We start from the raw sequence: 16,372 nt of genomic DNA on the forward strand, positions 1-16,372 counted from the left end.
AATCTGTCCCCCCGTGTCACACACTCAATCTGTCCCCCAATGTTACACACTCAATCTGTCCCCCCAATGTTACACTCAATCTGTCCCCCAATGTTACACACTCAATCTGTCACCCCATGTTACACACTCAATCTGTCACCAATGTTACACACTCAATCTGTCACCCCATGTTACACACTCAATCTGTCCCCCAATGTTACACACTCAATCTGTCCCCCAATGTTACACACTCAATCTGTCCCCCAATGTTACACACTCAATCTGTCCCCCCATGTTACACACTCAATCTGCCCCCCATGTCACACACTCAATCTGTCCCCCCATGTTACACACTCAATCTGCCCCCCATGTCACACACTCAATCTGCCCCCCATGTTACACACTCAATCTGCCCCCCATGTTACACACTCAATCTGTCCCCCAATGTTACACTCAATCTGTCCCCCAATGTTACACACTCAATCTGTCCCCCAATGTTACACACTCAATCTGTCCCCCAATGTTACACACCCAATCTGTCCCTCAATATTACACACTCAATCTGTCCCCCAATGTTACACACTCAATCTGTCCCCCATGTCACACACTCAATCTGCACCCCCACGTTACACACTCAATCTGTCCTCCCCATGTTACACACTCAATCTGTCCCTCAATGTTACACACTCAATCTATCCCCCAATGTTACACACTCAATCTGTCCCCCAATGTTACACACCCAATCTGTCCCTCAATATTACACACTCAATCTGTCCCCCAATGTTACACACTCAATCTGTCCCCCATGTCACACACTCAATCTGTCCCCCCATGTTACACACTCAATCTGCCCCCCATGTCACACACTCAATCTGTCCCCCCATGTTACACACTCAATCTGTCCCCCAATGTGACACACTCAATCTGTCTCCCAATGTTACACACTCAATCTGCCCCCCATGTCACACACTCAATCTGTGCCCCCATGTCACACACTCAATCTGCCCCCCATGTCACACACTCAATCTGTGCCCCCATGTCACACACTCAATCTGTCCCCCAATGTGACACACTCAATCTGTCCCCCAATGTTACACACTCAATCTGCCCCCATGTTACACTCAATCTGTCCCCCAATGTTACACACTCAATCTGTCCCTCAATGTTACACTCAATCTGTCCCCCAATGTTACACTCAATCTGTCCCCCCATGTTACACTCAATCTGTCCCTCCATGTTACACTCAATCTGTCCCCCCACGTCACACACTCAATCTGTCCCCCAATGTTACACTCAATCTGTCCCTCAATGTTACACTCAATCTGTCCCCCAATGTTACACACTCCATCTGTCCCTCAATGTTACACTCAATCTGTCCCCCCATGTTACACACTCAATCTGCCCCCCCATGTTACACACTCAATCTGTCCCTCAATGTTACACTCAATCTGTCCCTCAATGTTACACACTCAGTCTGTCCCTCAATGTTACACTCAATCTGCACCCCCATGTTAAACACTCAATCTGTCCCCCCATGTCACACACTCAATCTGACCCCCCATGTCACACACTCAATCTGACCCCCCATGTCACACACTCCATCTGTCCCCCAATGTTACACACTCAATCTGCCCCCATGTCACACACTCAATCTGTCCCTCAATGTTACACACTCAATCTGTCCCCCAATGTTACACACTCAATCTGTCCCCCCATGTTACACTCAATCTGTCCCCCATGTCACACACTCAATCTGTCCCCCAATGTTACACACTCAATCTGTCCCCCCATGTTACACACTCAATCTGTCCCCCCATGTTACACACTCAATCTGTCCCTCAATGTTACACTCAATCTGTCCCCCAATGTTACACTCAATCTGTCCCCCCATGTCACACACTCAATCTGTCCCCCAATGTTACACTCAATCTGTCCCTCAATGTTACACTAAATCTGTCCCCCAATGTTACACTCAATCTGTCCCCCCATGTCACACACTCAATCTGTCCCCCAATGTTACACTCAATCTGTCCCTCAATGTTACACTAAATCTGTCCCCCAATGTTACACTCAATCTGTCCCCCAATGTTACACACTCAATCTGTCCCTCAATGTTACACACTCAATCTGTCCCCCAATGTTACACACTCAATCTGTCCCTCAATGTTACACACTCAATCTGTCCCTCAATGTTACACACTCAATCTGTCCCCCAATGTTACACACTCAATCTGTCCCTCAATGTTACACACTCAATCTGTCCCTCAATGTTACACACTCAATCTGTCCCCCATGTCACACACTCAATCTGTCCCCCAATGTTACACACTCAATCTGTCCCCCCATGTTACACACTCAATCTGTCCCCCAATGCTACACACCCAATCTGTCCCTCAATGTTACACACTCAATCTGTCCCCCATGTCACACACTCAATCTGTCCCCCAATGTTACACACTCAATCTGTCCCCCAATGTTACACACTCAATCTGTCCCTCAATGTTACACTCAATCTGTCCCCCAATGTTACACTCAATCTGTCCCCCAATGTTACACTCAATCTGTCCCCCCATGTCACACACTCAATCTGTCCCCCAATGTTACACTCAATCTGTCCCCCAATGTTACACTCAATCTGTCCCCCAATGTTACACACTCAATCTGTCCCTCAATGTTACACACTCAATCTGTCCCTCAATGTTACACACTCAATCTGTCCCTCAATGTTACACACTCAATCTGTCCCTCAATGTTACACACTCAATCTGTCCCCCAATGTTACACACTCAATCTGTCCCTCAATGTTACACACTCAATCTGTCCCTCAATGTTACACACTCAATCTGTCCCTCAATGTTACACACTCAATCTGTCCCCCAATGTTACACACTCAATCTGTCCCTCAATGTTACACACTCAATCTGTCCCTCAATGTTACACATTCAATCTGTCCCCTCAGCCCCACCTCTCACCCTTCTCTGCTCCAGGGAAAACAATCCCAGTCTCTCCAATCTCTCTCCATTGCTGTAACGCTCTTGCCCAGGCAACATCGTGGTGAATCTCCTCTGCACCCTCTCCAGTGCAATCACATCCTCCCTTTAGTGTGGTGACCAGATCTGTACACAGTACTCCAGCTGGGGCCTAACCAGTGTTTATACAGCTCCATCGTAACCTCCCTGCTCTTATATTCACTGCCTCAGTTCATAAAGGCAAGAATCCCATCGGCCTTCTTCACCACCTTATCTACCTGTCCTGCTGTCTTTAGGGATGTGCGAAGCTGCGCAGCAAGGTCCCTCTGATCCTCTGTGCTTCCTCGCATTCTATCAGTCATTGTACCTTCTCTTGCCTCGTTAGTCCTCCCAAAATTCACAACTTCACAATTTTCATTGGCAAATTCTTCTGCCCATCTGACCGGCCCCGTCTATACTGTCCTGTAATCCTGGCATTGTCAAACTCGGGCGCGCAACCAGTGGGCGGGTGTCGGGAAGGTCGCGGAGCCATCCGTCATGGCGCTCCTGATCGCGCAAATCCGCGCGCAACAGCCGGCTTTTAATAATGCCGGCTGCGAGCGGCCTTCAATATGGCCAGGAACAGATTTTAAAAATTTGGCCACACTACGCATGCGTGCCCGAGCATCGCTGCGCATGCGCAGTGCAGTCGCATTTGTTTTTAATCTGGTCGCAGCCTTTTTTTCCCCAAGTTCGGGGGGCCAAAGGGACCATTGGGGCCAAAGGGACCTAAAACTATTTATTCCATTTTTGTCAGCAACAAACAAGGCAAGAGAAAATGGTGAGTCGTGAAGGTCGGCCGGCATGGGTCGTGAAGGTCGGCCGGCATGGGTCGTGAAGGTCGGCCGGCGTGGGTCGCGAAGGTCGGCCGGAGTGGGTCGCGAAGGTCGGCCGGCGTGGGTCGCGAAGGTCGGCCGGCGTGGGTCGCGAAGGTCGGCCGGCGTGGGTCGCGAAGGTCGGCCGGCGTGGGTCGCGAAGGTCGGCCGGCGTGGGTCGCGAAGGTCGGCCGGCGTGGGTAGTGAAGGTCGGGTGACGTGGGTCGCGAAGGTCGGCCGGCGTGGGTAGTGAAGGTCGGCCGGCGTGGGCCGCGAAGGTCGGCCGGCGTGGGTCACGAAGGTCAGCAGGCGTGGGTCGCGAAGGTCGGCCGGCGTGTGCCGCGAAGGTTGGCCGGCGTGAGCCGCGAAGGTCGGCAGGCGTGGGTCGCGAAGGTCGGCCGGCGTGGGTCGCGAAGGTCGGCCGGCGTGGGTCGCGAAGGTCGGCAGGCCTGGGTCGCGAAGGTCGGATGGCGTGGGTCGCGAAGGTCGGCAGGCCTGGATCGCGAAGGTCGGATGGCGTGGGTCACGAAGGTCGGCCGGCGTGGGTCGCGAAGGTCGGCCGGCGTGGGTCGCGAAGGTCGGCCGGCGTGGGTCGCGAAGGTCGGCCGGCGTGGGTCGCGAAGGTCGGCAGGCGTGGGTCGCGAAGGTCGGCCGGCGTGGGTCGCGAAGGTCGGCCGGCGTGGGTCGCGAAGGTCGGCCGGCGTGGGTCGCGAAGGTCGGCCGGCGTGGGTCACGAAGGTCGGCCGGCGTGGGTCGCGAAGGTCGGCTGGCTTGGGACGCGAAGGTCGGCAGGCGTGGGTGGCGAAGGTCGGCAGGCGTGGGTGGCGAAGGTCGGCTGGCGTGGGTGGCGAAGGTCGGCAGGCGTGGGTGGCGAAGGTCGGCAGGCGTGGGTGGCGAAGGTCGGCAGGCGTGGGTCGCGAAGGTCGGCAGGCGTGGGTCGCGAAGGTCGGCCGGCCTGGATCGCGAAGATCGGACGGCGTGTGTCGCGAATTTCGGCCGACGTGGGCCGCGAAGGTCGGCCGGCGTGGGTCGCGAAGGTCAGCAGGTGTGGGTCGCGAAGGTCGGTTGGCGTGGGCCGCGAACGTCGGCAGGCGTGGGCTGCGAAGGTCGGCCGGCGTGGGCTGCGAAGGTCGGCCGGCGTGGGCCGCGAAGGTCGGCCGGCGTGGGTCGCGAACGTCGGCCGGCGTGGGTCGCGAACGTCGGCCGGCGTGGGTCGCGAACGTCGGCAGGCGTGGGTGGTGAAGGTCGGCCGGTGTGGGTCGCGAAGGCCGGCCGGCGAGGGTCGCGAAGGCCGGCCGGCGATGGTCGCGAAGGTCGGCCGGCGATGGTCGCGAAGGTCGGTCAGTTGGTAAAAATGGGTCCCCGGGCACTGCTGTAATCTGTGGCTTTGCTCCTCACTATTTGCCACACCGCCAATTTTTGTGCCATCTGCAAACTTACTTATCATACCTCCTATATTAACATCGAGGCTATTAATGTACACTACAAACAAAGGGCCCGGCACTGATCCCTGCGGAACGTCATTGGACACATGCTTCCAGTCACCAAAACAACCTTCGACCTTCACCCTCTGCCTCCTGTCACTGAATCAGTTTGGATCCTATTTGCCAACTTGCCCTGGATCCCAAGGGGGCTCTCACCTTCTTCATCAGCCTCCCATGCGGGACCTTGGCAAAAGCCTTCCTGGAGTCCATGTAGACTACATCAACCGCACTACACCTAGTCACCAACTCGACAAATTCAATCAAATTTGTAAGACGTGATCTCCCGTTGACAAAACCACGCTGACTATCCTTGATTAAACCTTGCCTCTGCAAGTGGAGGGAGATTAATTCTGTCCCTCAGAATTTTTTCCAGTAGTTTCCCTACCACATAAGTTAGACTCACAGGCCTGTAATTTCCTGGTTCACCCCTATTCCCTATCTTGAATAATGTCACCACATTAGCTGTCCTCCAGTCCTCTAGCACCTCTCCTGTGGCCAGAGAAGATTTGAAAGTTGTCAGATCCACTGCACTCTCCTCCCTTACCTCCTATAGCAGCCTGGGTTACATCTCATCTGGCCCCGGGGACTTATCCACTTTAAGGCACACTAAAACTGTTAATACCTCCTCCCTCTCAATGTTAAGTCGCTCAAGTTATTCATAATGCACCTCCCTGATTTCTATACCTACATCATCCGTCTGCTTTGTGAACACAGATGTAAGTACTCATTTCAAACTTAAACTATATCTTCCAGCTCCACACACAAATTGCCACTTTGGTCCTTAGTGGGCCCTACTCTTATCCTGGTTAACTTCTCACCCTTAATATACTTCTAAAACACCTTTGGATTTTCCTTTATTTTATCCGCCAGTGCTTTTCCATATCCCCTCTTCACCCTCCTAATTTCTTTCTTCAGTAACCCACTGCACTTTCTAAATTCCTTTGGTGCTTCTGCTATTTTGAGCCCTCGGTATCTGCCATAGCCTCCCTTTTTTTCCTTATCCAGCCCTGGATATCCCTTGACATCTAATGTTCTCTGGACATATTGCCCCCACATGTTGGCCCTGTACTCTCTCTACTTCCTTTTTGAATGAATCCCACTGCTCTGATATGTACATTTTCCTCCAAGTAGCTGCTCCCAGTTACCTTTGGACAGATCCGGTCGTATTTTATTAAAATTGGCTGTCCCCCAATTAAGAACCTTGATTTCCAGTCTCTCTTTATCCATGTCCATAAAACGACCTTAAATTCTAGTGAGTTATGATCACTGTTTCCAAAATGCTCCCTCACTAAAGCTGCAACTGCTTGCCTGGCTTCATTCCCTAAAACTAGACCAGCAGTGTCTCCTCCCTTGTCGGACTTGCTGTGGACTGGCATTAAAAAGCTCTTCTGGGTGTATTTTAAGAATTCCTCCCCTTTAAGAATGCCCTGTAGCCGCTCCGTGACATCCTTGACCCTGGCATCAAGGAGGCAGCAGGGGCGGCACGGTGGGGCAGTGGTTAGCACTGCTGTTTCACGGCACCGAGGTTCCAGGTTCGATCCCGGCCCCGGGTCACTGACCGCGTGGAGTTTGCACATTCTCCCGGTATTTACGTGGGTCTCACCCCCACAAGCCAAGGATGTGCAGGGGAGGTGGATTGGCCACGCTCAAATTGCCCCTTAACTGGAAAAAAAAATCAAAAAACAAGTTTTCTAAATCAAGGAGGCAGCCTACCATTGTGGAGTTGAGTTTGCGGCCACACTAACACCTGTCATTTCTCCTCGCTATTGAATCTCCCACCACTATAGCTCGCCCTTTTCCTCCCCTGCTGTCCAGCAGAGCCAAATGTGGTGGCACAGACTTGGCTTGAGCTGTTCCCTTTCCCCAAGAGGCTATTCCCCATCAGTCTGGACTAGTTTTTTAAAACCCAGCGGGCTGCCTTGTAGGAGCTGCAGATGTAAATTAGTGCACAGAGGGTGACATGATATCGGGTGAGGGATAAGCATAGACCCAGAACACTGCGGGAGGGGGATCTCAACCCCCTCCTCTCTGGGACCTTTCACATTCACTTGAGGGATCCCAAGGTATAACCCTCTTAGCTCCCTCAGTACTGACCCTCTGACAGTGCGGTGCTCCCTCAGTACTGACCCTCTGACAGTGCGGCATTCCCTCAGTACTGACCGTCCAACAGTGCAGCACTCCCTCAGCACTGACCCTCTGACAGTTCGGCGCTCCCTCAGTACTGACCCTCTGACAGTGCGGTACTCCCTCAGTACTGACCCTCTGACAGTGCGGCACTCCCTCAGTACTGACCCTCTGACAGTGCGGCACTCCCTCAGTACTGACCCTCTGACACTGCGGCGCTCCCTCAGTACTGACCCTCTGCCAGTGCGGTACTCCCTCAGTACTGACCCTCTGACAGTGCGGTGCTCCCTCAGCACTAACCCCCGACAGTGCGGCGCTCCCTCAGTACTGACCCTCTGACAGTGCGGCACTCCCTCAGTACTGACCCTCTGACAGTGCGGCACTCCCTCAGTACTGACCCTCTGACAGTGCGCACTCCCTCAGTACTGACCCTCTGACAGTGCGGCGCTCCCTCAGCACTAACCCCCGACAGTGCGGCGCTCCCTCAGTTATTAAAGTAAAATAAAGTCACCAGAGTCCCAGATGGCCACAGGCTGCTTTCCCCTTTGAGGGGGAGAGCTGATCGGTGGTGATCGAGAAGGCTGAGCCTTCATGAATAACCTCAGCGGTACAGGAATTGAACCCACGCTGTTGGCCTTGTTCTCCATCACAAGGCAGCTGACCAGCCAACTGAGCTAAACCAGCCCCCACAGTACGTCCTCTCACCGACTCTCCGACAGTGCGGCACTCCCTCAGTACTGACCCTCTGACAGTGCGGCACTCCCTCAGTACTGACCCCCTGACAGTGCAGCGCTCCCTCAGTACTGACCCTCTGACAGTTCGGCGCTCCCTCAGTACTGACCCTCTGACAGTGCGGTGCTCCCTCAGCACTAACCCCCGACAGTGCGGCGCTCCCTCAGTACTGACCCTCTGACAGTGCGGCACTCCCTCAGTACTGACCCTCTGACAGTGCGGCACTCCCTCAGTACTGACCCTCTGACAGTGCGGCACTCCCTCAGTACTGACCCTCTGACAGTGCGGCGCTCCCTCAGTACTGACCCTCTGACAGTGCGGCGCTCCCTCAGCACTAACCCTCTGACAGTGCGGCACTCCCTCAGTACTGACCCTCTGACAGTGCGGCACTCCCTCAGTACTGACCCTCTGACAGTGCAGCACTCCCTCAATACTCAGCCTCCGACAGTGCAGCACTCCCTCAGTACTGACCCCCTGACAGTGCAGCGCTCCCTCAGTACTGACCCCCTGACAGTGCAGCGCTCCCTCAGTACTGACCCTCTGACAGTGCAGCACTCCCTCAGTACTCAGCCTCCGACAGTGCAGCACTCCCTCAGTACTGACCCTCTGACAGTGCAGCGCTCCCTCAGTACTGACCCTCTGTCAGTGCAGCACTCCCTCAGTACTGAATCTCTGACAGTGCGGCGCTCCCTCAGTACTGACCCTCTGACAGTGCGGCACTCCCTCAGTACTGTCCCTCTGACAGTGCGGCACTCCCTCAGTACTGACCCTCTGACAGTGCAGCACTCCCTCAATACTCAGCCTCCGACAGTGCAGCACTCCCTCAGTACTGACCCCCTGACAGTGCAGCGCTCCCTCAGTACTGACCCCCTGACAGTGCAGCGCTCCCTCAGTACTGACCCTCTGACAGTGCAGCACTCCCTCAGTACTCAGCCTCCGACAGTGCAGCACTCCCTCAGTACTGACCCTCTGACAGTGCAGCGCTCCCTCAGTACTGACCCTCTGTCAGTGCAGCACTCCCTCGTTACTGAATCTCTGACAGTGCGGCGCTGCCTCAGTAGGGAAAGAGTATGAAGCTCACACAGAATGGTGTCACGGGGCTGGGGCAGGTCTTTTCTCATTAACAGGAGCGTCCTGTGCTCAGTGGGTTTCCCTGTCCTCTCGCCATTGATTCTCCCTCCTTTCACCAGGAGCAGTAATAAAAGTTTAACTTACCGTGTGGGCAGGTGTGCAAGATTGCAGGAAGATTGATGTAATGATACCAACTGACTGCTCCAATCTGCAACAAGGAGAGAGAGCGTGAGAGAGCCTGAATGGAGGGGGCTGACATTTAACCAACACACCTGTTCATCGAGGGCAGAGACTCGTCTTGCCTCTCACCTCACAGGCTCCTGACATCACTGTTGCGGCACGGGCCCTCCAACAGTGCGGCGCTCCCTCAGTACACAGGACACCACAGGGACAAGCACGCCCCGCCCCAGACACACGCACGGACACACAAACATGCGCGTCTACACACAAACGCGCACACCCATACACAAACACATGTGTACGCATGTACACACTGAGAGGGGCACACACTCAGGGCCACGCATGTATGTGCTTGCACAGTGGCACACGCGCGCACACACGCAGACAGCCAGGCATTCTGGCACATAATTGAACCTATGCGTGCAGGGAGACGTGAATGCACACACAACAATATGCAGTGACACTCACGCACACACAAACATGGATGCAGGCGCGAGGGCACACCCTCACAAACACACATGCTGGTCTGATGATGTTGGCATGCCCGTTCTCCCACTTTCACACGCATCCCTCCTCGAAGCCCTGATGCATCTTTCCACAGCAAATTACGAGAGGCTTTGTCCAGTTGCTGCGGCACAGGGAGAGCAGCAGGTGGAGAACACTCAGACTGTCCAGGGACTGTCACAGGAGGAACTCACGGTTCAGGCACATGATCCAACTGAATGGCCACAATCGACAAGAGGTAGAGAGTCACTTCCACGGTCTGAGACAGAATGGCATCCTCAGGACACAACTACAGACGACAGAGAGAAGCACATTAGAGAGGGAAAGGACAATACATCTAACAAAGTGTGAAGCCCGGGCCGAGGGGACAGAACAGTGTTCCAGTCAGAGAATCTTCAGTAATACTAACCTTGCACTGAAGGAGCAGTAACAAGCTGTTTAGGGCCTGGTCCACCAGAAGCTGACAGGGAGCTTTACTCACTTCACAGCAGGAGTACAGAACCTGAAGAAACAAAACCCCAAGTCTCAGATAATCTGAATCAAATGGTGTCTCTCAGTGCCCTCTCTCTCAGGGAGATATCTGTACACTGACTGGTGTCTCTCAGTCCCCTCTCCCTCTCAGGGAGATATCTGTACACTGACTGGTGTCTCTCAGTCCCCCCTCTCAGGGAGATATCTGTACACTGACTGGTGTCTCTCAGTCCTCTCTCTCTCGGGGAGATATCTGTACACTGACTGGTGTCTCTCAGTCCCCTATCTCTCTCAGGGAGATATCTGCACACTGACTGGTGTCTCTCAGTCCCCTCTCTCTCAGGGAGATATCTGTACACTGACTGGAGTCTCTGTCCCCCCTCTCAGGGAGATATCTGTACACTGACTGGTGTCTCTCAGTCCCCTCTCTCTCTCAGGGAGATATCTGCACACTGACTGGTGTCTCTCAGTCCCCTCTCTCTCAGGGAGATATCTGTACACTGACTGGTGTCTCTCAGTCCCCTCTCTCTCTCAGGGAGATATCTGTACACTGACTGGTGTCTCTCAGTCCCCTCTCTCTCTCAGGGAGATATCTGTACACTGATTGGTGTCTCTCAGTCCCCTCACTCTCTCAGGGAGATATCTGTACACTGACTGTTGTCTCTCAGTCCCCTCTCTCTCAGGGAGATATCTGTACACTGACTGGTGTCTCTCAGTCCCCTCTCTCTCAGGGAGATATCTGTACACTGACTGGTGTCTCTTAGTCCCCTCTCTCTCTCAGGGAGATATCTGTACACTGACTGGTGTCTCTCTGTCCTCTCACTCTCAGGGAGATATCTGTACACTGACTGGTGTCTCTCAGTCCCCTCTCTCTCTCAGGGAGATATCTATACACTGACTGGTGTCTCTCAGTCCCCTCTCTCTCTCAGGGAGATATCTGTACACTGACTGGTGTCTCTCAGTCCCCTCTCTCTCGGGGAGATATCTGTACACTGATTGGTGTCTCTTAGTCCCCTCTCTCTCAGGGAGATATCTGTACACTGACTGGTGTCTCTCAGTCCCCCCACACTCTCTCAGGGAGATATCTGTACACTGACTGGTGTCTCTCAGTCCCCTCTCTCTCTCAGGGAGATATCTGTACACTGACTGGTGCCTCTCAGTCCCCTCTCTCTCTCAGGGAGATATCTGTACACTGACTGGTGTCTCTCAGTCCCCTCTCACTCTCAGGGAGATATCTGTACACTGACTGGTGCCTCTCAGTCCCCTCTCTCTCAGGGAGATATCTGTACACTGACTGGTGCCTCTCAGTCCCCTCTCTCTCTCAGGGAGATATCTGTACACTGACTGGTGTCTCTCAGTCCCCTCTCTCTCAGGGAGATATCTGTACACTGACTGGTGCCTCTCAGTCCCCTCTCTCTCAGGGAGATATCTGTACACTGACTGGTGCCTCTCAGTCCCCTCTCTCTCTCAGGGAGATATCTGTACACTGACTGGTGTCTCTCAGTCCCCTCCCTCTCAGGGAGATATCTGTACACTGACTGGTGTCTCTCAGTCCCCTCTCTCTCTCAGGGAGATATCTGTACACTGACTGGTGTCTCTCAGTCCCCTCTCTCTCTCGGGGAGATATCTGTACACTGACTGGTGTCTCTCAGTCCCCTCTCTCTCTCAGGGAGATATCTGTACACTGACTGGTGTCTCTCAGTCCCCTCCCTCTCTCAGGGAGATATCTGTACACTGACTGGTGTCTCTCAGTCCCCTCTCTCTCTCAGGGAGATATCTGTACACTGACTGGTGTCTCTCAGTCCCCTCTCTCTCTCAGGGAGATATCTGTACACTGACTGGTGTCTCTCAGTCCCCTCCCTCTCAGGGAGATATCTGTACACTGACTGGTGTGTCTCAGTCCCCTCTCTCTCTCGGGGAGATATCTGTACACTGACTGGTGTCTCTCTGTCCTCTCACTCTCAGGGAGATATCTGTACACTGACTGGTGTCTCTTAGTCCCCTCTCTCTCTCAGGGAGATATCTGTACACTGACTGGTGTCTCTCAGTCCTCTCTCTCTCAGGGAGATATCTGTACACTGACTGGTGCCTCTCAGTCCCCTCTCTCTCAGGGAGATATCTGTACACTGACTGGTGTCTCTCAGTCCCCTCTCTCTCTCAGGGAGATATCTGTACACTGACTGGTGTCTCTCAGTCCCCTCTCTCTCAGGGAGATATCTGTACACTGACTGGTGCCTCTCAGTCCCCTCTCTCGCAGGGAGATATCTGTACACTGACTGGTGTCTCTCAGTCCCCTCTCTCTCAGGGAGATATCTGTACACTGACTGGTGTCTCTCAGTCCCCTCTCTCTCTCAGGGAGATATCTGTACACTGACTGGTGTCTCTCAGTCCCCTCCCTCTCAGGGAGATATCTGTACACTGACTGGTGTCTCTCAGTCCCCTCTCTCTCTCAGGGAGATATCTGTACACTGACTGGTGTCTCTCAGTCCCCTCTCTCTCTCAGGGAGATATCTGTGCACTGACTGGTGTCTCTCAGTCCCCTCTCGCTCTCAGTGAGATATCTGTACACTGACTGGTGTCTCTCAGTCCCCTCTCTCTCAGGGAGATATCTGTATACTGACTGGTGTCTCTCAGTCCCCGCTCTCAGGGAGATATCTGTATACTGACTGGTGTCTCTCAGTCCCCTCTCTCAGGGAGATATCTGTGCACTGACTGGTGTCTCTCAGTCCCCTCTCGCTCTCAGGGAGATATCTGTACACTGACTGGTGTCTCTCAGTCCCCTCTCTCTCAGGGAGATATCTGTATACTGACTGGTGTCTCTCAGTCCCCTCTCTCTCTCAGGGAGAGATCTGTACACTGACTGGTGTCTCTCAGTCCCCTCTCTCTTAGGGAGATATCTGTTCACTGACTGGTGTCTCTCAGTCCCCTCTCTCTCAGGGAGATATCTGTACACTGACTGGTGTCTCTCAGTCCCCTCTCTCTCTCAGGGAGATATCTGTACACTGACTGGTGTCTCTCAGTCCCCTCCCTCTCAGGGAGATATCTGTACACTGACTGGTGTCTCTCAGTCCCCTCTCTCTCTCGGGGAGATATCTGTACACTGACTGGTGTCTCTCAGTCCCCTCTCTCTCTCAGGGAGATATCTGTACACTGACTGGTGTCTCTCAGTCCTCTCTCTCTCAGGGAGATATCTGTGCACTGACTGGTGTCTCTCAGTCCCCTCTCTCTCTCAGGGAGATATCTGTGCACTGACTGGTGTCTCTCAGTCCCCTCTCGCTCTCAGGGAGATATCTGTACACTGACTGGTGTCTCTCAGTCCCCTCTCTCTCAGGGAGATATCTGTACACTGACTGGTGTCTCTCAGTCCCCTCTCTCAGGGAGATATCTGTACACTGAATGGTGTCTCCCAGTCCACTCTCTCTCAGGGAGATATCTGTACACTGACTGGTGTCTCTCAGTTCCCCCTCTCTCTCTCAGGGAGATATCTGTACACTGACTGGTGTCTCTCAGTCCACTCTCTCTCAGGGAGATATCTGTACATTGACTGGTATCTCTCAGTCCCCTCTCTCTCTCTCAGGGAGATATCTGGACACTGACTGGTGTCTCTCAGTCCCCTCTCTCTCTCAGGGAGATATCTGTACACTGACTGGTGTCTCTCAGTCCCCTCTCTCTCTCAGGGAGATATCTGTACATTGACTGGTGTCTCTCAGTCCCCTCTCTCAGGGAGATATCTGTACACTGACTGGTGTCTCTCAGTGCCCTCTCTCTCCCAGGGAGATATCTGTACACTGACTGGTGTCTCTCAGTCCCCTCTCTCGCTCAGGGAGATATCTGTACACTGACTGGTGTCTCTCAGTCCCCTCTCTCAGGGAGAAATCTGTACACTGACTGGTGTCTCATAGTCCCCTCTCTCACTCAGGGAGATATCTGTACACTGACTGGTGTCTCTCAGTCCCCTCTCTCAGGGAGATATCTGTACACTGACTGGTGTCTCTCAGTCCCCTCTCTCTCTCTCCGGGAGATATCTGTACACTGACTGGTGTCTCTCAGTCCCCCCTCTCTCTCAGGGAGATATCTGGACACTGACTGGTGTCTCTCAGTCCCCTCTCTCGCTCAGGGAGATATCTGTACACTGACTGGTGTCTCTCAGTCCCCTCTCTCAGGGAGAAATCTTTACACTGACTGGTGTCTCTCAGTCCCCTCTCTCTCTCAGGGAGATATCTGTACACTGACTGGTGTCTCTCAGTCCCCTCTCTCAGGGAGATATCTGTACACTGACTGGTGTCTCTCAGTCCCCTCTCTCTCTCTCCGGGAGATATCTGTACACTGACTGGTGTCTCTCAGTCCCCTCTCTCTCTCAGGGAGATATCTGTACACTGACTGGTGTCTCTCAGTCCCCCCTCTCTCTCAGCGAGATATCTGTACATTGACTGGTCTCTCTGTCCCCTCTCTCTCTCAGGGAGATATCTGTACACTGACTGGTGTCTCTCAGTCCCCTCTCTCTCAGGGAGATATCTGTACACTGACTGGTGTCTCTCAGTCCCCCCTCTCTCTCAGGGAGATATCTGTACACTGACTGGTGTCTCTCAGTCCCCCCTCTCTCTCAGGGAGATATCTGTACACTGACTGGTGTCTCTCAGTCCCCTCTCTCTCAGGGAGATATCTGTACACTGACTGGTGTCTCTCAGTCCCCTCTCTCTCAGGGAGATATCTGTACACTGACTGGTGTCTCTCAGTCCTCTCTCTCTCTCTCAGGGAGATATCTGTACATTGACTGGTCTCTCTGTCCCCTCTCTCTCTCAGGGAGATATCTGTACACTGACTGGTGTCTCTCAGTCCCTTCTCTCTCTCAGGGAGATATCTGTACACTGACTGGTGTCTCAGTCCCCCCTCTCTCTCAGGGAGATATCTGTACACTGACTGGTGTCTCCCAGTCCACTCTCTCTCAGGGAGATATCTGTACACTGACTGGTGTCTCTCAGTCCTCTCTCTCAGGGAGATATCTGTACATTGACTGGTCTCTCTGTCCCCTCTCTCTCTCAGGGAGATATCTGTACACTGACTGGTGTCTCTCAGTCCCTTCTCTCTCTCAGGGAGATATCTGTACACTGACTGGTGTCTCAGTCCCCCCTCTCTCTCTCAGGGAGATATCTGTACACTGACTGGTGTCTCTCAGTCCCCTCTCTCTCAGGGAGATATCTGTACACTGACTGGTGTCTCCCAGTCCTCTCTCTCTCTCAGGGAGATAACTGTACACTGACTGGTGTCTCCCAGTCCCCTCTCTCTCAGGGAGATATCTGTACACTGACTGGTGTCTCTCAGTCCCCTCTCTCCCAGGGAGATATCTGTACACTGACTGGCGTCTCTCAGTCCCGTCTCTCTCTCTCAGGGAGATATCTCTCCACTGACTGGTGTCTCTCTGTCCTCTCTCTCTCTCAGGGAGATATCTGTACACTGACTGGTGTCTCTCAGTCCCCTCTCTCTCTCTGGGAGCTATCTGTACACTGACTGGTGTCTCTCAGTCCCCTCTCTCTCAGGGAGATATCTGTACACTGACTGGTGTCTCTCAGTCCCCTCTCTCTCTCAGGGAGATATCTGTACACTGACTGGTGTCTCTCAGTCCCCTCTCTCCCAGGGAGATATCTGTACACTGACTGGCGTCTCTCAGTCCCCTCTCTCTCTCAGGGAGATATCTGTACACTGACTGGTGACTCTCAGTCCCCCCTCTCACTCAGGGAGATATCTCAACACTGACTGGTGTCTCTCAGTCCCCTCTCTCTCTCTGAGGGAGATATCTGTACACTGACTGGTGTCTCTCAGTCCCCTCACTCTCTCTGGGAGCTATCTGTACACTGACTGGTGTCTCTCAGTCCCCTCTCTCTCAGGGAGGTATCTGTACACTGACTGGTGTCTCCCAGTCCCCTCTCTCTCTCAGTGAGATATCTGTACACTGACTGGTGACTCTCAGTCCCCTGTCTCTCTCAGGGAGATATGTGTATACTGA

The 16,372-nt window shown here is 53.5% G+C and overlaps 1 protein-coding gene across 1 annotated transcript in view; it reads right to left on the bottom strand.

Annotated features, from left to right (window-relative positions):
• stk36 (serine/threonine kinase 36 (fused homolog, Drosophila)) overlaps nt 1–16,372 on the bottom strand; it is a 232,024-nt gene that overhangs the window by 8,611 nt on the left and 207,041 nt on the right. Inside the window, exons 17-19 of the mRNA XM_072485425.1 lie at nt 10,307–10,399; nt 10,092–10,186; nt 9,358–9,421 (exon numbers count right to left, since the gene is read on the bottom strand). Coding sequence (XP_072341526.1) covers nt 9,358–9,421; nt 10,092–10,186; nt 10,307–10,399 — 252 coding nt within the window. The remainder of the gene's footprint in view (nt 1–9,357; nt 9,422–10,091; nt 10,187–10,306; nt 10,400–16,372) is intronic.

Source organism: Scyliorhinus torazame, chromosome 19, assembly GCF_047496885.1.
Source record: "Scyliorhinus torazame isolate Kashiwa2021f chromosome 19, sScyTor2.1, whole genome shotgun sequence".
NCBI classification, from domain to species: domain Eukaryota; kingdom Metazoa; phylum Chordata; class Chondrichthyes; order Carcharhiniformes; family Scyliorhinidae; genus Scyliorhinus; species Scyliorhinus torazame.